This window comes from Pteropus medius, unplaced genomic scaffold, assembly GCF_902729225.1.
Source record: "Pteropus medius unplaced genomic scaffold, Ma_sr-lr_union100, whole genome shotgun sequence".
NCBI lineage: Eukaryota > Metazoa > Chordata > Mammalia > Chiroptera > Pteropodidae > Pteropus > Pteropus medius.
In genome coordinates, this window is record NW_024343578.1 from 2,018,008 (window position 1) to 2,040,107 (window position 22,100).

General features: G+C 41.3%; 1 protein-coding gene across 4 annotated transcripts in view; it reads right to left on the reverse strand.

The window, feature by feature from the left end:
* The window catches only part of CACNA2D3 (calcium voltage-gated channel auxiliary subunit alpha2delta 3), a 793,860-nt gene that overhangs the window by 435,484 nt on the left and 336,276 nt on the right, over window positions 1-22,100 (reverse strand). For all 4 annotated transcript variants that reach the window (XM_039867421.1, XM_039867422.1, XM_039867424.1 and 1 more), the window contains one exon: window positions 6,343-6,474. In XM_039867421.1, coding sequence (XP_039723355.1) covers window positions 6,343-6,474 — 132 coding nt within the window. The remainder of the gene's footprint in view (window positions 1-6,342; window positions 6,475-22,100) is intronic.

Consider the following 22,100-nt stretch of genomic DNA (forward strand, 5'->3'; position numbering starts at 1 on the left):
AGAACCAAAGGAATGATGGTGTAGTCGTGCACGAAGAACATCTATGCAAGAAGAAAGGAGCTTGATGGCAGCAGGAACCTTCAGGCCCAGGCCTCCCTGGTCAGGACATGAGGTTCATACTGAGTGGGGATGAAGACAGTCCCTTGAGGCAGTTCTAGCAACAGCTGCCCAGGATGTGATAATAAAGACCACACCTTGTCTCAAAATCAGGGCTGGATGGGCCTTGGCAGCCAACTTGCTCAAATCTGGCATTTGGGCCAAAACCTTTATTTCACGGCAGGGACTCCAAGGTTCTCAGAATTCAACATCTTTTCCTGAGATTTCTAATTAGGACAAGGACATGATCTTCAAAAATCTCATGCCACTGCTCTTTTTCTTATGCAGGCATTTCCATAAGGGTTGTGATATGAAGACTTCTCTAGGACGTTAGCATGAGTTAAAAGAATAAAACTAAAACTGGTTTCTAGGCCACAGGAGGAATATCTGAGGGCCTTTAATCTGCTTAAGTGCATCTTGAATCTCTGTGACTGGGACAGCAGAGGCAGCATTTACCAAACTAATTTGACCACTGAGCCCTTCAACTCCCCACAAAAGACAAAAAAGCTCACAACAAAACGTTTTAGGAGACAGACTTCAGGAAATCCTATTCCAGATGGTACTATCTCCCCCAAAGACATACCAACTTTTAAGCATATATTTTGTACACACAGGTATTTTGAAAATTTTCAAGTAACTTCAAATTCCAAGAAATAACAGTTGGCTCATCTCAAATGAGCCAACTCTGAGATCCAAAGAATTGTCACTTACAAGAACTATCCCCACAAGCTCCATAATGTCTGCAAGTGCCAATATCCCTTTTGAGATTCCTCCCAGGCTGGATGGGGCATGAATCTTAACACAGGAGGAATGATGCAGTTCAGCCGACATAGCTGCCATCCAGCCTTCTCTCTGAGGCACTGTAAGCTTCATTATCAGCATCAGTGATTGCTAGCCCACCTTTCTCAGCTTTAAGAGGACAGGGTCTCTAGAACATTCAGCATATCCTTAGGTGAAACTGAAAATAATGTCAAAATATCTACTGCAGATTCAAATGCTCACATCTGATTGAATTTAAAAGACTGTTCGACACTCCTACACCCCGTAGTTTGTCCCCCGAAGTCATTATAAATTAATATTGGAAAGAAATTACTTTTACCTACATACAGATAACATATGATTTCATGTTCTACTTCAGCACATGTAAATGAATAGTGGGGCCATACAACACTGTCTGAAAGTCAAGCCACATGCTGCCAATGTAATTCCATGTGTCAAAAAGCTTTAAGACTGCCCATCAAAATTAAGAACTACAATAAATAGCACAATAGAAATCCAAATATCTTTTTGGCCTCTGAATTTACGACTACTTGGCTCTAATCTCCCCTTTTCATAATCGAAGGGTGTCTTAGCCCATTGCTTCTCTTTTCTCTTTAGTGCCATCTCTTTCATAAAACTTCCCCAGCACTACCAATGACAGCCAAGCCATCTCCATAACCCACCACCTGAACAAACACAAACTATCCCATTGCAACTTGGGATTTCTTTTCCTTATCTGAGAGCAAAAAGTCCAGAAAGATGCAGAAAGAAAGTAAGGAAAATAGAGAGGAAGCAGATGTTGCATTTATCCCTAACTGGGTAACTTTTGCCCAATTCTTTCAACAAACGTTTTTTACTTGGCCCCAAATCTAAAGTTTAAATAAATACCTTCCAATACAACATAAGCTCTAAAATAGCCAGTCTTTAATGAAATGCTAACTTCCAGCATGAGTTGAGTTGTAGGCAAATTTGGCTTTAAAGTGTCTTCAGAGACACTGGCTGTGCATTCCTCCAGAATAAAAGCTCTTTCATTTAATCAATGCCATCCTCCTTAACAATCTCTTGAGAAATCATTCACTGTGATAAATGAATATGTAACAAGAGAGTTGCTATGACAGTTATGAACTATGGCTTTCCTTGATCATTCATTGACATGGTCCTGTTGAGCTGGTCAAGGAAGAGAACTCCAATATCAAACACACTGTACTGATCGCTAACCCTGAGCTTGGTGAGGAATATGAGCAAGATAATAAACACAAAGTAATGCTGTGCACAGAACCTACACTTGATGTATTACTAGCTCGTATGAGTCCAAACTTGCAGGGAGCTCTTTACTTAGCCATCTGTCTCCCTCCTCATGGCTATACTATGAATCAGCTCTCACCTTCGTTTGGCACAGAAATCATGACAGAGGATAAAAAAATCAATTCCCTTTGTGATCATCAAGTCTTATATAGGAATGAACTCCCTGTAGGGTGAGAACCACCATGAGAACAAAAGAAAAAAGGGGTGGCTGAAGTATTAACACAATCACCAACTCCCTTTTCCTCTGTTAGTGTGACTTGGGTTTGTTGATCTCTAGGCCTGTTTTCTCATTTGTAAAATAAGAATTACAGTAACTCCAGTTCAGAATCATTGTGAAGATTAAGTCAGGCAATGCTTATATAAGCATCCAGCAGAGTACTCGATAAACAGGGGCCATTATCACTATCATTAGTATGAATGTTAATATTCACAGCAATCCCAAAGGCTCCCAAGGTTGAAATTGAAATTAAAAGAGCTTCGATAAGCCCTGAATAACCAATCCTACAGAGCTCAAAGGCCCTTTAACAGCATTTTATTCTTGGTTCTTGTTGTTGCTCAGAAGTGCCTATCTGAAGTTCTGTTCAGTAAGTCCCTTTCGCAGTACATGCTCTAAAAGTTAAGACCAGTAGTACCTTGGAAATTGGGTATCAGACCATAAAAGTCTTTCTCTACAGAGTTACATTGTTCATCATGGTAGATACTAGCCCCATGTTACTATTTAACTTAAACTTTAAATTAATTAAACATAAATAAAATTCAAATTTTAGTTTCTCATTCTCAGTAGGCACATTTCAAGCGCTCAATAGCCACATGTGGTTGGTGGCTACCATGTTAGACACTACAGATACAGAACATTTCCAACATCGCAGTTGTTGGAAAGTTCTTTTAAACAGCACAACAAAAGTGCTGCCACATGCCCACGGGACATAAGTCGAACTCGTAGAGGTCTGTGCAAATCTATGTAGAAACGGACACCATCACAGGTATGCTACTAGGGCGATGCTAACTAAAATTCTCTTTCCAGTAAGAACTTCCTCTCACCTCCGGAAGTTGGGATTGTTGCTCTTTTTCCATGATCCCCCAGCACCTCTATTTCTCCCACCTTAGCATGAAACACACTGTAACATGAGGACCTGTTCGCCTGTCTTTTTCCCTCTGGTGGTCATTGTTCCTTCCTTTGAGTATCCACTCCAGGCAAGGCCACAGTAATCCTGAATAATCCCATGGTTTCAGCTGACTGGTCCTACCCACTGTCCAGTCTCCCTGGCTTCAGCTTGTAGGCATGTGACCCAGATCGGACTAATCCTTGGGCTTTCATCCAAACTACTGAGACAGAGTCTCTCTCTCACCCTCGAACCATAATTGTCCACAGCCATGTTCCCCATCATGAGGAGATCACCTGCTAGTGAAACACATCGGAATAGAAAAAGGTAGAGATGAGAGATTAAAGAAAAAATTCAAAATCCAAATGAAATTGCTGACTACTGGAATCTGGCTGTGTCTCAAAACAGCACACTCCCTAGATTTCAAGTTACATGAGCCAATAAATGTGTCCCTTGCCGGAGCTAGTTGTAACTGGGTTTCTGTCACTTGAAACCAAAACTCCTAATGAATGCATTTCCCCACGAGAGGGAGCTTCATAAGGGCAGAGACCTTTTCTGTCCAGTTCACCATTTTATCCTCGGGGCCCTACACAAAGCATGGAACAAAGCGAGAATTCAAGTGCACTTTTGTAAGAATAAAGAAACAGCCCTTCTGCTTAAGAACACACATGCTTATCACCGATTTATACTATTATACCTAACTCTAAATATGAAACGATGCATCCTGAAAAGAGAAATATCCTAGCAAAAAATGCCCATGGGTCACTTTTCCCATAATCATGTGATGTCCAGGAGACAAGAGATGTACTCTCTCTTCAGAACTGAGCCCTGACATTGATCAGAGCAGTGAAATCCCTTGGGAGGATTGTGACCTATGTCTATAATAACACAGAAAAAAATGCAGAAATTTTACAAAGTCAAAATTCTGTCACAAATGTCATAAAACTGTAAGCATTTGAGTCAACTGTTCTAACTGATAAAAAAAAAAACAACATACATTATGATTCTCCTCTATTACATAAACCCTCTATGAGGATTCCCTTTTGTTATAGGCTGATATCTGTGTCCTCCAAAATTCATATGTTGAAGCCCTAACCCCTATGTGATGGTATTAAGAAGTGTGGCCCTTGGGAGTTAATTAGGTTTAAATAAAGTCAGGAGGGTGGATCCCTCGTGATGGAATTAGCACCCTTTTAGGAAGACTAAGAAACACCAGAGCTTCCTCTCTCTCTACCATGAGAGGACTCAGGGAGAAGGTAGCCATCTGAAAGCCTGAAGGAGGGCTCTCACCAAGATCCAAATCTGCTGGCACCCAGATCTTGGACTTCCCAGCCTCCAGGACTATGAGAGATAGATGTATGTTGTTTAAACTACTCAGCCTATGATATTTTGTTACGGCAGCCTGAGATAACTGGTATACCTTCATTTTCAAATGTCCTTAAAACCATAGTTTGAGAACTTCCTGGCAACTGAGAAAACAAATGACCTGTGGTTTATTATCTGTTCCACCTTCATCTAAATGCCACATGGTAAGATGGTAAGATGTCCTTGTGGCTTCCTCAGTGGCTCAGCCACCCACCATGCTTTAATTTCAGCAACATCTGCATTAAATTTACTCTCTGTTGAGTGTATCAAAGCAGATTGCAATTTGGTGACATTGGAACTTTAATAAGCCACTGTTTATTATAATGTTATCTTTAATAAGATGCTTATTGTTTAAATTTCTGTGAACTCCAGGGGGAATCATGCATGCCCTCCTGACCACAGCTCTTGGAAAATGTTGACTCTGACAAAGCAGACATTTGACAGGCAAGTCTCAGGGGACAGATGCTGCGTGTAGGGCAAACAGCTCCACGAGGTGAAGGCTGGAGTCTCTGTGCCTCTTAGTGGGAAGATGTCAGGTGCCTAGACTTACTTAATGAAAACATAAAAGACCCCACTTAATTGTTCCAAGATTATGCAGGGTGTTTTTTCCCTTCTTTTAGGTTTGAGCTTGTTAATTTCTACAGCTGTGTTGTTGGCACAATTGCAGCCTCAAGTCTTGTTTTCACAATTTGTAAGCAAAATTAAAACTTCCCTTTTTAATTAAAATTCAAACTAAGCCAGAATTAAATTCCTATTGCAAAGCACAGGCCTTGGAAGGCCCCAGAAGAAACACCTGTTCCACAGGCATGATGGCCAAACTCTGCCAAATGCACTCATTTGAGGATGCTGTTGGTAGCCCTTTGAGGATGGGTTGCTGACATCAGTGATGCTTTACCCATTTCAACCTCTTCTTCCAAGGGCAGTCAGCTCTGGAGTGGGGAAATCCACATTCAAATTTTCCATTTCTTACACTTTTCAGTCAATTTAACTCTGCCCAATTATGACTTGTTCCTTTCTTTGATTAGAAAATAATATCAGTAATAGTAGTAGTAATAGTAATAAAAGCAAACTCTTGTCCATAAGATTAAATATGGTTTATTTCACACTCCAATTCCCCACTTTTAGTGGCAGCTCTATGAATTGCTCTATTGAGAAAGATACTGAAACCACGTACAGGTTCAAATGCCTTGTGCGTGTGCATGTATGTGTGCAAAGGCCACATTGCCATTCCTGTCCTGAACTCCAATAGATTTAATAGTTTTTTTTTAATTGAAGTATAGTTGCCATACAATATTGTATTAGTTTCAGGTGTACAACACAGTTACTCAACATTTAAATACCTCACAAATGATTTTCACATTATACAGTAACCATCTGTCACTGTACAAACTTATTACAATACTACTATGTTCCCAATGCTCTATATTACATCCTCATGGCTTACTTATTAAATGACTGGAGCTTTGTACTTCTTAATTCCCTTCACCTATTTTGCCTATGTTCCACCCCCGCCCTCCCCCTGCTACCCTCCGACAACCATCAATTTGTTCTCTGTATCTATATGTCTATTTCTGTTTGGTCTTGTTTGTTCTTTTGGTTTTTAGAACTTTTCATTGTCTCCTAAGGGAAGGGAAAAAAAGTTTATCCCTGAACCCTAAAGGAAAACATTACAGGATCATAAACTGAATCATAATCCTTCATGCAGGACACTCACCTGGATACTGCCTGAAGAAGCCCTTTGCACTTCCAAAATACTGCCAAATCAGAGATGGGTCACGGTCAAAATTATCAACAAAAACTTTGTTTAGAGATTCAGACCAATAAACTCCATTGACAATTGCTGGGTCTGGAAAAAAAGAGAGAGAGAGGGTAGAGGACTGTTACAAACCACAGTGAGATAGAACTTGGCTGGCAGCCTACATAGCTGGCAGTTATCAGCATGCGGACTATCTTGCAGGAAGCCATGCAAAAAGTTATAGCTCTTGAAATGTTTAGCTCTTGGGAATTCCATACATTAGGGCTTCCCCATCCTGCCTGAGCCCTCTAAACCACCCAGGAGCTTCTGTTGACGGCTCCTTACTTGAAAAGCATGTCCTTTTATTTGTAACTTTCAATCTCACATAGCCCATAGATCTAGAGAAAGCAAAGAGAGATCTTAGCACTATTTTCTACCTTTCCCTCTCCTAAGTCAGCACTGAGCATTAAAAATGGGAAAAAAAAATGTGTTTTCTTTCACTGCAGATACCTTAGCCAACTAGCCTTGTTCCAATTCTCTCCACCTCAGATTAAGAAATTCGCTTTTTAAAAAAATAAATAAATAAATAAATTAGACTTATGTAACTAAATTTCTCTATTTCTTTTGTTCAGCAAAGGATGCACTCCACAAGAGAAGGAACGACCTCATTGTGGTCTTCTGCTATACGCCTTTGACCAGCATATGGCAGAAACTTCAAAAATTTATCGACTGATGAAGAGATGTATGGATGTATGGGCAGATGAACAGATGAATGAGTGGGTGGATGGGTGGGTGGATGGATGGATGGTTGCGTGGGTGGGTGGATGGATCGATGGATCGATGGATGGATGGATGGATAGTTAAAAATGATGGTTGTTCTCCAGATTCCAAGAGACCATCTACTCTTCCGCCTTGCTACTGCATGAGCAAATTTCTTTTCCTTAACCTTGGTAGCTCAAGATAACTCCTTGCTCTCTGTCCACAGATATAAGTTAAGGGCAAAGACACAGAAGGCGAATAAACAGGTATTTCTCACAAACTGTTTTGTGAAAGCAGAGTGGATCACTGAGAATGCTCTGTGACTGTCCACTTGTGTTTTCTTTAACCTCTGAATCTCCTGTTTTAAAATGATGTCGCATCAGCACACTGTTCTAACAGGAGAAATAATTGTCCAGTCCCAGTGTGATGAGGGTAAGAATAACAACAGTATGAATATGTTAATAATTAAGAAGAGGAGAAGAACTTTTGAGTCCTCCCCATGGTGCAGGCGCTGAGCTTATCTTATCTCCCATCACCTCTACCACAGCCCTCCAAGGCAGGTTGCCTTGTATTCCTCCATGCTACACAAGTGGAAACTGAGGACTGGGAGGCTAGGTTCTTTCCTAAAAGCGTGCCACTAGTAAGTGACAAAGCCTCTGATTTGTGTTTTCCGTATCTGTAAAATGAAGATAATAGTGCCCACCTTAAAAGGCTATTTGGAAGTTAAACAAATTGACAGAAAAGGACTAATAGCAAAAGGCATCCACAAAGTCATCAGTGGAGGTATTCCACTGGCTTGGAGTTTGCGCATCCTCACCAGAGTACCCTCTGGGACTCCGAGTTAGAACAATCCCACTGTGGTATCCTTATTCCAAAGATCCCTCCATACCACACAGTTGGAGGGGTGAGGAGAGATTGGGCCACTCCAGTCCTCAATTCTCATAGCAAAACAATGCGAGAAATGTTCACATAAGTTAGGCGCACTGACAGTGAGATTACTATTGGCATCAGTGCACCCCACACTTCCCCCATATTGTCTGCCCATTGCCAGCTGGCTAGCCACAACATGTTCATCTGGAGAGGTCTGAGGCAGTGCCCACAAAACGGCTCCTGATCCAGTGGGCAGACATAGCATCTTATCTTATTGTCCTATCTCTGACTGCCTTATTTTTTGGGGTCCCCTACTCAGAATCAATAGGCAGTTGGGATTCTGACTCTCAACTTAAGGGTAAATGCTGTAACTCTTGTGCACAATAATAACCACATCATAGGCTAGGAGAGGGAAAAGGACCAATTCAACCTTTTACTGCAAAACAATTTTGAGAAAGACTTTATCATCACAATCCTGGAAAATGGAGCCTTTTATTATTCCTGTCCAAGCTTGACAATAATTATTCTGACTCACTCTCTGCTACAAAAGCCCTTTAAATTAGTCCACAAAGATGCAAATAGTGACACGGAAAGATCTATGGTTCTTGCCTCTCCATCAATGGCCTCAATTATGTCAGCGTCATATAAAAACCTTCCACGATTAGAAGCAAAAATTCCATTTCACTAGCTCACTGTCTCAACATGTTAAGGAGTCTAACAGTTCCCAGTTAGACATTCTTTTTTCTTGAGTGTGGTTTCTTTGAGGGTAGTAAAAGGCTGCCCATGGCTCCAGGTGGTACTGGAAACCTACAATTATACTTTGGGAAACTGTGAGCATATTCAAAAATGCAACAAGAATTGTAGTGGTCTGAGGATCTTTTCACCCATTTCATTTGGACATCATATCTTGCTCAGAAATTATGCCTCTTCAAGAAAAGGGGGCTTCGATTTTCCTAGTGCATGGTGAATGAGAAGATAATCACTAAAAGATATGATCTAGTTAAAATGTGAACTGTGCTGCACACACCTATTTGATCAAATATTTGAAATAATACTTCCTCTGGCTTATAAAATAGTCATAGGGCACTGATTCCACAAGCTTGCTTAGCAAGCAAATTAATAGAAGAGAAAATCTTGAATTGCTCTCTATTGTTACCATCACTTGACAGAAAAAAAAAGGAAAATGGTGATATGATTAAATGGGGCATTCATGTAAATGTTTAGGTAAAGGGAAAAAAAAAGACTTAAATTAAAAACGGTTTTCCCAACATCATTGTTAGAGAGTAGAAGTAAAGTAGCCCCTGACGGGTCAGTGCTTCCCACTGTACCCCATGTACCCACGTCTCCAGCTCCTGCCAACATCTACTGAGGTAGAGGTGAGCGTTATTGGGGTTCGGACAAGCACCCCAACCTGATGTTCCCTCTGTGGTTGCAGAGCAGATTTGCTTCCTTAGGGTCACTTGTGAAAATGACAGCATCCTCTTAATTGCAGGCTTACCTTTTTCTTTATTTGTGCTTTGTTTTGAAATTTGTTTAAAAGCCCCATTTGCTGCATTTAGGATTCTCCAAGAGTCTTAGATTAATTTGAGTTTTGGCTTCTACCTCCACCCTTAATCTTCTTAGGGGGTTAACATGCTATATTAGCTTCCTGTGGCTGCTGTAACAAAATACCACAAATTGGGTGGCTTAAAACAACAGAAATTTATTCCAGAGGCAAAAAGTCCAAAATTAAGGTGTTGGCAGGATTGGTTCCTTCTGGAAGCTCTGAGGAAGAATCTGTTCCATGCCTCTGCTAGCTTCTGGTGTTTGCCAGCAACTGTTGATGTTTCTTGCCTCGTAGATGCATCACTCCAATTTCTGCCTCCATCTTCACACAGCCTTTCCCCTACGTGCCTCTATGTCAAATCCCTCTCCTTTTTATTTGAAGAAACCAGTCATTAGACTTAGGATCTACTCTAAATTCAAGATGATCGCCTCTCAAAATCTTTAACTTAATTACATCTGCAAAGACACTATTTCTAAAACAGTTCATATTTGCAGGATGTATTAGATGCCAATATTCAACACAGTATATGTGTTGAATATATGTACTTGTACTCTTTTAATTATCCTATTCAACATACCCATATTTCATGGTTTGTACATATTCTTTTTAAAATCTAAGTTTAATAAATGCAGGCTTTTTATACTGTGAGGGATGTTTAAAGGACTCCTCCCTTTTCTTCTTTATGGAAACAATTTATATTTTTACATCTGCACTATAATTTTATGAGTTTACTATTCTTCCTGACCTCTGTCAATGGGTCCTACCTGTAATGCACCAGGTTGGATTAAAATCATTTTTCTTAATGTCTAGTGTACATGTCAATGCTCAGCCTTCTGTGCTCAATAAAGAGAATTCCACACAACATGGTCATTTTCCCAATGTTCCTGTCTATTCCTTATCAACTTATTATTTATATTGGTCAATATGAAGTCCAGGAATAGCAGTTCTGCTTCCTGCTTCCTCTATCTTCTGAGAGATTAAATTACCTCTGATGCCAGTCAAAAATGTATCAGATGTTCAGCTCTTAGTAGAACAGACGACTAGCAGATGTTTAGAGAGTAAGAGTCCCACACCACCTTTGTGATCAATTTGCAATTTGTATCTGAAAAGCATCTCACACATCCCTGATCTGTCTTTGTAATGTATCATATAACCCATCAAAAACTCACTTTTGTAGTTTCTTTCTTTCATTTCCACCCAAATAACTGCTCTCACCTGTGCTTTCCCCTCAGTTTCGCACTTTGCTACATTGGGGTCACCTGCTGTTACAGATGGCTAACATTCTCGCGGCACACACCCTCTTACACACACGCACACAACTTTCCATTTCAGTTCTGTATCTTTGAATGAGGAGCCCCTCTTGTCATCATATTTCAGTCACCAATTCCATCCTCCTGAGTCCTGCCTGAGATAATCAGCCACTTGGGTTCAAGCAAATTAATAAATGTAATCATTTAGCACAGCAGTTGGCATATGCAAAATACTCCCCCAAAGAGTAGCTGTTATTTACTCTGCGCATTAGTAAATGAATAAATAAGGTCCCAAGAACTCCCAAATGTATCCCTGTCCTCTACAGTGAGTGTCACTAGGCAGCACCCTAACGGTGCCACGAATGAGTCTGAAACTCAGGCTTTGGGGTTGAATTCCAAGGCTTGAGACCTCATTTAGCATTTTTAGCTAACAGCCTAGGGCTTCTGACTTAACTTCCCTGAGCTCAATGTCTTCATCTGTAGAAGAAGATAGAATGGCCCTCCTTCAAAAGCTGCTGAGACAAGGCACGTAAGGTGCTCAGCAGCAGGATGGCTCTATAACCATCAGCCAGTACCTCCCTAGTTGCATGCAGCTCTGTGGTGAGCCCCCAACCCCCAAGCCCCATCCCATGGCACCTACTATATCAGGCTTCTGCAATGAAACAACAGACAAGGAAGCTGACATTTCAGTCTGAGGAGAGGAGACAATGGACAAATAAATGTGAATTCCAAATAAAAATGGGTATGACAAAGACAATAAAAAGGGATGGCAGGCTTGAGAGTTACTTGTATGGAAAGGGGCATGGGAGTTACTCAAATTGGGCAGTCAAAGATGACCTGTTTAAGCAGAGACCTGAATGCTAAATAGGCATCAGCACAAAACGCTTAGGCCAACAAGAACATTCTAGGCAAAGAGAACAGCAAGTTCACAAGACCCGAAACCATTGTCTTGAGGAATGGCAATGAGCAAAGTCAAAGAATGTTGCTGGGGCCTTGTACGCAAGGGAGAGATATACAAAATGGGATGGAGAGGTGGGCAGGCCACAGTGAGGATTTCAGCAGATCAGCCAAGTTTCTTGCCAAGCACACATTTTCTGAGATATAATCTGTGCTCCATTAGAGCCAAGGCCTATCAAGCTTTTATTCATGGTTCCAAAATCTATTTTCTCTTCTCAAATCTACAGGGAGCATAGCCTACTTCCTCTTTCCAGAACACGCCCTTCAAGCAATCGGGATCTTCATGGATGCCTTAATACTTGAGTTTCCTCTCCAGACCTCAAAGTCATCTGATACACACTCCATCTTTTTTCTCAATATTATTTACTCTCCAGTGAATCAGCAGCACTGTACTAATTTAAATTTGCCATTTTCTACCACAAAATATGGTCGAATTTCTAGAGAATCTGAATATACTTGAGAAATTATAGGCTGATATACAATTACAAACTACTGTTACCCAAAAACCATTGTTTGAAGGAAAGGGACTGGGTTCAGCTTCAACCGATTTTTGAAATGTGGCCTTTGTAAAGAAGGTGTTTCTTGCCTTGAACAAGGTTGCGGGAAGGATCTCAGGCTTTCCTAAAGGTCTTTGAAGGTGTGTATCTCCTGAATATGGTATTGCACCCAGCACAGGGAGAGGGTCTGAGCCCACACAGGAGTTTTCCTTAGTGCTGCATGTTGGACTAGATTCAAGAGGAGAATGGCTGGATAGTTTTCATGTCTCTCATTTCAGAAAGTAAATGACATCGCTCCCATTCATTCTAAATAGATCATAGATTAAATAATGAATAGTTTCAATGTTAATTATCAAGCACTTATATGTATTGGAAAATAGCCCTTAATGTGTGTTGAATTATAAAGTAGGTTTATTTGCCAAACATTTACCCTTCCTCTAAACTTAGTGATGTGCTAGATATTAAAAGCAGGTTTCACATTTAATTCACAAAGCTGGAGACAATTTCTGGCAGCCCTGGGATGAGAGGGACAAGGAGGACTCATGGCCCAATGCTGAACCACTATGGACAGAGCTGGGAATCAATAAGGTAAATACACAACACACACACACACACACACACACACACACACACACACACACCCCTACCAGTTTGGCAAATCATAGAGAGTGCTCTAGACTCTCTCAGCTGGATGCCTCAGTGTGCTACACTTCACAGTTAATTCCCAAGTGAGATTTCACGTTGATGACCAAACCTATTTATTTTTGCCTTAAATATATAAACTTTAAAGAGTCCTTCTCCTTAATATATTTTAAATTTTATGGAGAATCTTCCTCTTTGTCACTCCTTAGCCTTCTGGAATAACCCATTCTCAAGTCTTTATTGGAGATATTAAAAAGAAGAACATTATATAATAGAAACAAAAATAATGATGATGATGATAATGATAATGATGATAATGGCAGCAGAGGTTGCCATTTCTCGAACATTTACAATGTGCCATGCACTATGCAGGACCCTTTCCAGGCAGTTACAAATTATTCTCCCTAGCACCATTTTACAGATGAGAAAATTGATCCTCGGAGCACTTGAGGAAATCCATTCCCCAAGTACATGACCTTCCCCAAGGTAGATATTAGCTAAATTCCTGGTCTAAGCAAATTAGGTGGAAGAAGACTTAAACAGAGACTTGAACGCTATTTACTGCCTATCAGACAGTAAATAGGGGATAGGAGGATGGAGTTGCACTGCAGGTAAAATCTAGACACTAGGTAACAGGTGGCTCAGAGCAGGCTGTCTGCTCCCATCTGTCAACAAATAAATCGGGTAGTGCCTAGAGGAAGAGGCTGAGATTAGACTCTCTTTGAGCCCTAACATGGTAGCTTTGCACCTAATGCGTAGGATACATGCATGAAAGAGGACATGGTAGATGAAGATAAAGTAGTGCTAGGGACCAATACAGGACTCTTCTGTAAGAGCTCCCTAGTGCATCCCCCTCAGAATCTCTGCTGCAAAGATGCCAGTGAGGCTATTTCATTACCATCAGCATTTAGATTTGGGGCCTGCTTATAGAGGGGAAATTGACAAAGCATAAAATCTTGGATACAAGACTCTAGAGTGAGGATAAGCACAACTCAAGGGGCTTCTGATTCTAAAATGGCATTCAATAAATTGTAGTTAAGCTGGTATTCACTAATGTAAATCACCTTGTTTGATTTCTGGTCAAGATGGTGGAGAAGGTAAACACCACTCACTCTGTCTCAGGACCACATTGAAATTACAACAAAACTTCAGAACAACCATCATGGAGAATCATCTGAAGAGTAGCTGAATACAAGTCCTATAACTAATGATATACAGAAGAAACCACCTCAAGACTGATAGGAAAGGCAGAGATGTAGAATGGGCTGGTCCCACATCCACATATGGTAGTTAAAAATCAGTAGGGATAGCTTAGCTGCGGAGGTTCCCTCTAGGGAGTGAGGAGTCGCAGCTCCACACCAGGCTCCCCAGCCCAGGATTCCAAAACTTCTGGCTTTGAAAACCAGTGGAGATTGTGGCCAAGTGAGATAGAGGGCAGCTAGAGCCCCAGGCATTCCTATTAAAGGGCCCACACATGGACTTCCTTGCTGATAAACTCACTTGTTCTGAGGTCCATTGCTGGAGCTCAAAAGACACCAGAGACACACAGGAAGGAAATGAGTTGTCTGGCTTCAGGGCAAGGGCTGGATGGGCAGCTTTCTCCCAGACAAAAATGTTGGCAGAAGCCATTGTTCCTTTATTGAGCACTCTTCCTAGCCTGCACGTGGAGGTGGGTGCCAAGTCTGAGTCTCTAACAACCTAGCTAATATCATTTTCCCTGCCCTGGTGACTCCCTGAGAAACTGCCCCACCCAACTTGTATGCCCACCCAAGTTGCTTCCAGTGGCTTTTTCATACAAATAACCTGTCTTGGATTGTGCTGCAGACATTCTTAAAGTCTCTCAAAGGTTCACAAACCCCGAACAAGCAGTATCTGGCCTAGGCATGCCCTGTACCTCTGGCTGAGCGGCCCTAACCCCAACAATGGCCTCAGCGGGCCTCAGTTTGAGGTTTGGCCTCTCCCAGGCACCTCCAAACTCAGTGTGAGTGGCAGCCATCTGCAGATTGTTTTGTGGTTCATGTCAAGTGGTTTGAGGCAGGGCACAGGATGTGGCTGAACTTGGCCTGGGGCAGGACCCCTCCCAAGAGGCTCAGGAATTGATCTATCTAGTGTCCAGGCTTCAGACTCAGCCAGAACACTACCTGGCCACCTCCCCAGACAAGACACCCAAAGAGAAGACTGAGCAGGCACCAGAGCCCTGCTAAAGTGAATCCTGCTTTATAGGGTCAGCCCCTCTACTGTAGTAACAACCAGTTCTCACAACCAATCAACCCAACGGTCAATTTCTCCCATTGACATGCAAATAGCAACCAAGGCTCGACTAAAACAGGAAATCATACAAAACCCACACAAGGAATGGACCTGCAGCACCCAAGTCAGGTGACCAGAGAGTCTGTGTCACTGGGCCCCACAGGACACTTATTACATAAAGCTACTCTACTAACACCAGCAGATATAGCAACCTTACCTAATACATGGAACAAATACAGAGAGGCAGCCAAAATGGAAAGACAAAACACATATTCCAAATGAAAGAACAGAACAAAGCTCCAGAAAAAAAACTAAACAAAATGGAGACCGGCAATCTACCAGATGCAGAGTTCAAAACGCTAGTTATAAGGAAGATAAATGACCTCAGTGAGAACTTCAACAAAGAAATAGGAAACATAAAAATGGAGATATAAAACATGAAAAAGAACCAGTCAAAATGAAGAATGCAATAACTTCAATAAAGAATTGCATTAGAGGGAATCAACAGTACATTAGATAAAGCAGAGAACTGAATCAGCAATTTGGAAGATATGGTAGCAGAAAATATCCAATCAGAGAAGGAAAATAAAAAAGAATCCCCCCAAATGAGAATAGTTTGAAGGGACTCTGGGACAACATCAAGGATAGCAACATTCGCATCACATCATTGGGGTACCAGAAGAAGAGAGAGAACAAAGAATTAAAAACCTATCTGAAGAAGTGATGATGGAAAACTTCCCTAATCTGGTGACAGGAATAGACATACAAGCCCAGGAAGTGCAGAGTCCAAAACAAGATGAACCCAAAGAGGCTCACACCAAGATACATCATAATTAAAATGCCAAAGGTTAACAATAAAGAATCTTAAAAGCAATAAGAGAAAAGCAGTTAGTTACCTACAAGGGAGCTCCCATAAGATAGTCAGCTGATATCCCAACAGAAAATTTGCAGGCCAGAAGGGATCAGCAGGACATATTCAAACTAATGAAAAGCAAGTACCTACAATCAAGATTACCCTACCAAGCAAACTATCATTTAGAATCGAAGGACAGACAAGTTTGGTGGTTTGGCGGTGATGAATATCTTTAGCTTCTTCCCAGTCGAGAAGAAGCTAAAGGAGTTCGTCACCACCGAATCAGTATTAAAGAAGACAAAAAAATAAAAAAAATGAGATAAAAATATGAATAATAAAATGGCAATATCATATATACATCAACAATTAATTTAAATGTAAATGGATTAAATGTGCCAGTCAAAAGATATAAATAGGGTGGCTGAATGGATAAGAAAACAAGACCCTTACATAGGCTGCTTACAAGAAACTCACTTCAGTTCAAAAGATACACAAAGACTGAAAGTAAAGAGATAGAAAAACATATTTCATCAAAATGGGTACAAACAAACAAGCTTGGATAGTAACCAGACAAAACAGACTTTAAAACAAAAGCTATAACGAAAGATAAAGAAGGACCTAGCTTCCCACTCTTGGATATTTATCCGAAGAAGACCAAAACAAGATTTTGAAGGGACATGTGCATTTATATGTTCCTTGCAGCATTATTTACAATAGCCAAGATATGAAGCCAACCTGGATATCTGTCAATGGATGAATGAATAAAGAAAAGGTGGTTCAGGTATATAATGGAATATTACTCAGCCAAAAGAAGAATGAAGTCTTGCCATCTGCAACAATATGGATGGACCCTGAGGTATTGTGAGTGGAGTAAGTCAGACAGAGAAAGACAAATGTCATATGATTTCACTGATATGTGGAATCTAAACAAAATAAATAAAATGTAAACAAACTCACAGATACAGAGAACATTTTGATGGTTGCTAGAAGGGAGGAGGATTGGGAGTATGAAAAAGAAGGGATCAAGGAGTACAAATTGGTAGATACAAAATAGTCATGGGGATGTAAAATACAGATAAGGAATATAGTCAATAATATTGTAGTAACTATGTATGATGTCAGACAGGTACTAGGTTTATTGAGGTGATCATTTCATAAGTTGTATAAATGTCTAATCACTGTTGTACATCTGAAACTAATGTTGTATGTCAACTGTAATTAAAAAATTTAAAAAATTATTTTAAAAAACCCTGATATGTGATATTTCCCCACATTTATTAGGTCTCTAATAAAAAGCTGAAGAACCAGAGCCTACCTCCTTCCTGAGGTTTTTCTCTGGTTAGAAAGGGAATAAGACTTATCTTGGATAAGTTTGGAGATGGGGTGAGCACAGAGTCACCCTTCTCCACCAATGAGTACCAGAACACCAGCCTTGCAAGACTCTTACAGTGGTTCCCTGGTACTCAGCATCCCACTTTTAAATCCATGCTAAATACCACAGCCAGACAGCCCACCCTGCTCCAGAAGTATCAGTAGCTCCTACTAACCCATCACACAGCTACTAAACACCATTGCCTGGTACTCCGAGCCACTCTGATCTGGCCCAGGATCCTACTAACCCATCACACAGCTACTAAACACCATTGTCTGGTGCTCCGAGCCACTCTGATCTGGCCCAGGATCCTTTTTGAAATGCATTTCCCCTCCAGCTGCCAACGTACACCCACATCAGCACCCTGGCCAATCACACTGAAGCATTTACTTTCTCCTAATTGTTTTATTTATTGAACCTATTACTACTACCATTGGAGAAACCACTTAAAAAGTTACGTCATATTTTCTAATATCTCCAGAAGCATTTAGCACTTGTACTGGATGTAGTATGCATTTTTTTATTCATTCAGAAAATATTTGCTGAATATCCACTATGTCACCAGACACTATGATAGGATTTGCGGATAAAGCAGTTGACATAACTAGACCTGGCCTTTAATCTAATGGAGCATACAGTCCATGGGAGAAGCAGTCAACCCAATAATTATCTAATTACATGTAAAATTACAGTTGTAATTAGTATAAGAAAGGGCAGAACGTGATGTTAGGAAACATGTTCTTGGGAAAGGTCTTCTTTATACAACATCGATCAAGGTGGAATATGCAGAATGAATAGGCATTAAAAGTAGGATGGAGGCAGAGTGTTCCTGGAAGAGCCAACTGCAAGTTTAAATACCAGTAATACAAATAACAAAAAGGAGACTGGGGTGGGAGGGGTTGTGGGCACCTCGTAAGGCCTTGAAGACCCCAGTCTATAGTCTGTTCCTAATCTCAAGAGTAATGAAGGAAGGTTGGAAGAGAAGACAGGTACACAATTAAGCAAAAGCGATGAGCCAGGGTAGAGGGAGAGTTGAGAGGCTCTTGAAATCACTCTAGGAGGATATAACATTCCTGCACTAGAGTGGCAGAGTGAGAGAAGCCAGTGTTATCTAGAGAGAACATGCTCACCAAACACATGCTGGTTCAGGTTTTGCATTCTGAAGGCAGGCATTTATGCCATGGGTAGAAGCTCTCTTCTGCATCATCCTAGCATCCAAACGAAAAGTCTCCAACAGCAGGGAGCCTGGACAATAGTACTCCAGAGTACTTCACCATGGAGGAAATAGCTCAAAGGGAGCTGGCATGCTCCTTAGATCACACCAAAGCAAATGTAAAAAAAAAAAAAAAAAATCTATCAATGACATCAGGGAAGAGTTTGACCCCAAAAGGCTGGATTGTCCCAGATTTGTTAACACCTATTTCTCTATGGAAATAAACCTGAGAATGGACATCCTTCCCAGTTATTTTTGCAATGTGTCTTTATTGATAGAAATTATTCATTAGCAGCATGAAAGAAGAGAAATGAGAAAAATAAATCCTTGACTACTCACATCTGGGTATTGGAAATCTCCAGCTAGTCTCTCTTGCTAAGTGCGGCTATGTGCCCACACAATGCCAACTGCCCCACACCCCTCATTCTCCAACATGCTCACTGCTCCTGGAAAGGTCCACACTGTTTTCTCAAGGATGAGGGAACCAAGGTCCAGGGAGGGGACAGACATGTAAGCCAGTGAGGAACCAGGGTGCCCTTTTATCTAAATTGTTCCTCAGAGAAGGGTGGTGCAGGGATGTGAGATGGGAGGTGGGGCAGGGCTCTGAGCCTTTGAGCCCGGTGCCTCTATCCCAAACACACTCTCCATCAAAATAAAGCCAAATAAACTTATTCATTCAGTCAACAAGCACCTAAAAATATCTAGGTTATGTGAAGGCTTGTCCTATATTCCATTGGGGGGACGGGGCTGAGGGGGGGAAGGGGTAGTGAGGATGTTTGCACACAATGAAGCAGTTCTGGAGAAAACAGACATGACAAGTCACACACGATAAAGGACAACAGCCAGTTAGAGAATATATAGCTGTCATGATTCAATAAGAACCTATTCCTGATACTCACTCAGAAAGTCTCTTCTCATTTCAACCTTTCAGAAGAGAGAAAGAAATTTTAAGTCCTTCCTTCCATCTTCCAGACAGGCCTGGCCTCCAGTAAAATATGATTTTGTGAGCCCGCCATCTGTGCTGATGCTATCAGTTTTTTATTGATATTTAATATAAACGTAGCCCCAAGGCTAGCAGGTACCGTGACAGGGTCTGAAATATAATTGCCAGGGAACTGTACAAATGCATGTAGCAATTAAGGAGCTGTCAGGGATATTGCTGGTGTGAAGACACAGAGCTGCAGGCTGGACAAAGGAAGATGGTGCTGAGCAGGGAGGCTGAGGGAGCCAAGGGCTATGAGGAGGAAACAAGGCAGCATATGTACACATCACAACTGCCTCAGGGACAGAAATCACATGCAGGGAGATAAGTGGATTATGGACATATGAAAAGGAAAATAGAGCCAAATTTAACTTTGCTGTTTGCTTTCAATACTCAAAGGCCGAGAACTGACTCTCATACCTCTGTTGTGAGATTTATATTGTAGATAAAACACGAAGCCTTGAGTGTGGCTTTCTAAAGGGGGCCGGGTCGGGGCACATGAAGGTGGAATGACATGAAATGGGGGCATGAAAAGGAACTTGTATTCTGCACTGCTTCCTAAGAGCTGTTGCAGTGGTACCAGCCTGAAGAACTGGCTTGTGGGTAAGAAAGAGGGTGAATGGAAATGAAAGGTGAGTTCTGAGTGGGGAAGAAGGGAAGATGTGCCAACCAGAGGGTAAGGTCCAACAGAAGGGTGATTTGAGGTAAGGCCTTGTGGAAGACCAAAGAATGCCTTTGTGACGTGACATGTTCCAGTTGCAAGTCCTACCCACACCTATGCTGTCATTGATTTAACAAGCAACATAGGGGTGGTGGGGATGTGGATGGTCATGGTGATAGAGGTGTAGATACAGTCTCCTCCCTGTACTAGGATCTCTTGTCTTCTTCTGTGATGCCCCAGAGCCTTGGTTTTTGTGACTGGAAGAAGTGGGGTGAGGAAGGGAGTGCTGGCTAATGCATGACCTGGGTTTGGGGATCAGAATGACCAGGTCTAATAACAAGCTATCTGTGCCTTAATTTGCTTTTCAATTCCTATGAGGGAAGCACCCCTTTTCAAATGGAATGTTACTGCCTGAGATCTAGGCTACAAATAGCCAATGGGGTAATAGACTTAAAAAATCTTTATTTCCTCTTTCTTGAAGAAAAAGAATAGATAGAAAGAGGCTAATGCTCTGCCCTCACCCCCTCCAAACACAAACACACACACACAAACACACACACATGCCACAACCCATCCTAGGTGATGTAGCACACAAAGAAACTTTTAAAGTCTTTACTAGTTGTGTATTTCATGATGTTAGAGAAATTTTAATCGACACATCAAACACATGGATAATCAGATTATTGCACAGAATGAGGCTAAATTTATTTTGGTAAAAATGAGTGACTTAATTTAAAGGAAAGCATTAGGTAAGCACACAGGTGTTGAGCAGGAACAGATGAAGTCACAAGGGTGGTACATGAATGACGGGCTAGAGAAATGCAGCTCCAGCGATTCAAAGCAGCAATGCTCATCATCTCCTCCCATGGTTTCCCTCCCAGGTAACTCACACTGAACCTTAACGGTGTCTAGACCAGTGTGTGGGATGGCAGGTGGCATATGAACACATTCCTTGAATAAAGAAAATCAAGTATTTTTCTTTAATAAAATCTATGCCTTCCTGTTCTAAAACTGATGAACGCCTGACGCCATTCAGCCCCAAAGATATGAAAAATGTAGATATGGTCATACAGCAAAGGGCATTTCTAACTCTTTGCCCCCAGAAGCCTGTAAGCAGAAGTTGGAAGTAGGGCAGAGAAAGTGCAGAAGGATGCTCTAAGAAGCAGACAATGTTCTCTGCAAGTAAACTGTAGCGAAGACCCGCCCTCTCACAGACCTCTGGGGAGGAAGCCAATTTTGAGCTGAGGTGGCTTTGATGGGTATGGCACTAGGAGACTGGGTTCACATGGCTAGAACACTATAAGAAATTGCTTTTGATGCCCAATTTCATATGAATATCTACAGGTCATAAAACCCCTTGACTGTATCACTGGAAGTTCAAACTGCTCCCACGGAACATGATACACACTAGGAATAATGCCAGCTTCTAATAACATTGGCTAAAAACTAGTAACAAAAAGGCTCCAGCCATCTTTCCACCAGATCTCACTCACAAATTCTTTTATCAACTATTTCTTTGGCTTGTCGAATAGCAGCAGTTGGGCCAAATTAACTGAGACCAAATGATTGAATTTATGGACCTTCAGTAGCTGGTGCACCTGAGGCCTAGTAGCAGGGACCAGTCAGTGCTTGAAGGTCCTTCCTCTTGTCACATAATGGCTCATGAAAAAATCAAAGGGTAGAGGTTCAATTCTATGAAGTGATTTATAACTAAGATGCCCATACAATTTATTATCCAAATCAAATAACTTGGGGGGAAGGGGTATCTTCTTGTTACTATACAGGAACTACCACTGTAAAGTGGGTCTGTTCTCTGCAAACCAGATAGATGGGCATCCATTTATAACTCATGCTGTCACAGGGCATGGAACTGATTGACTGTGTG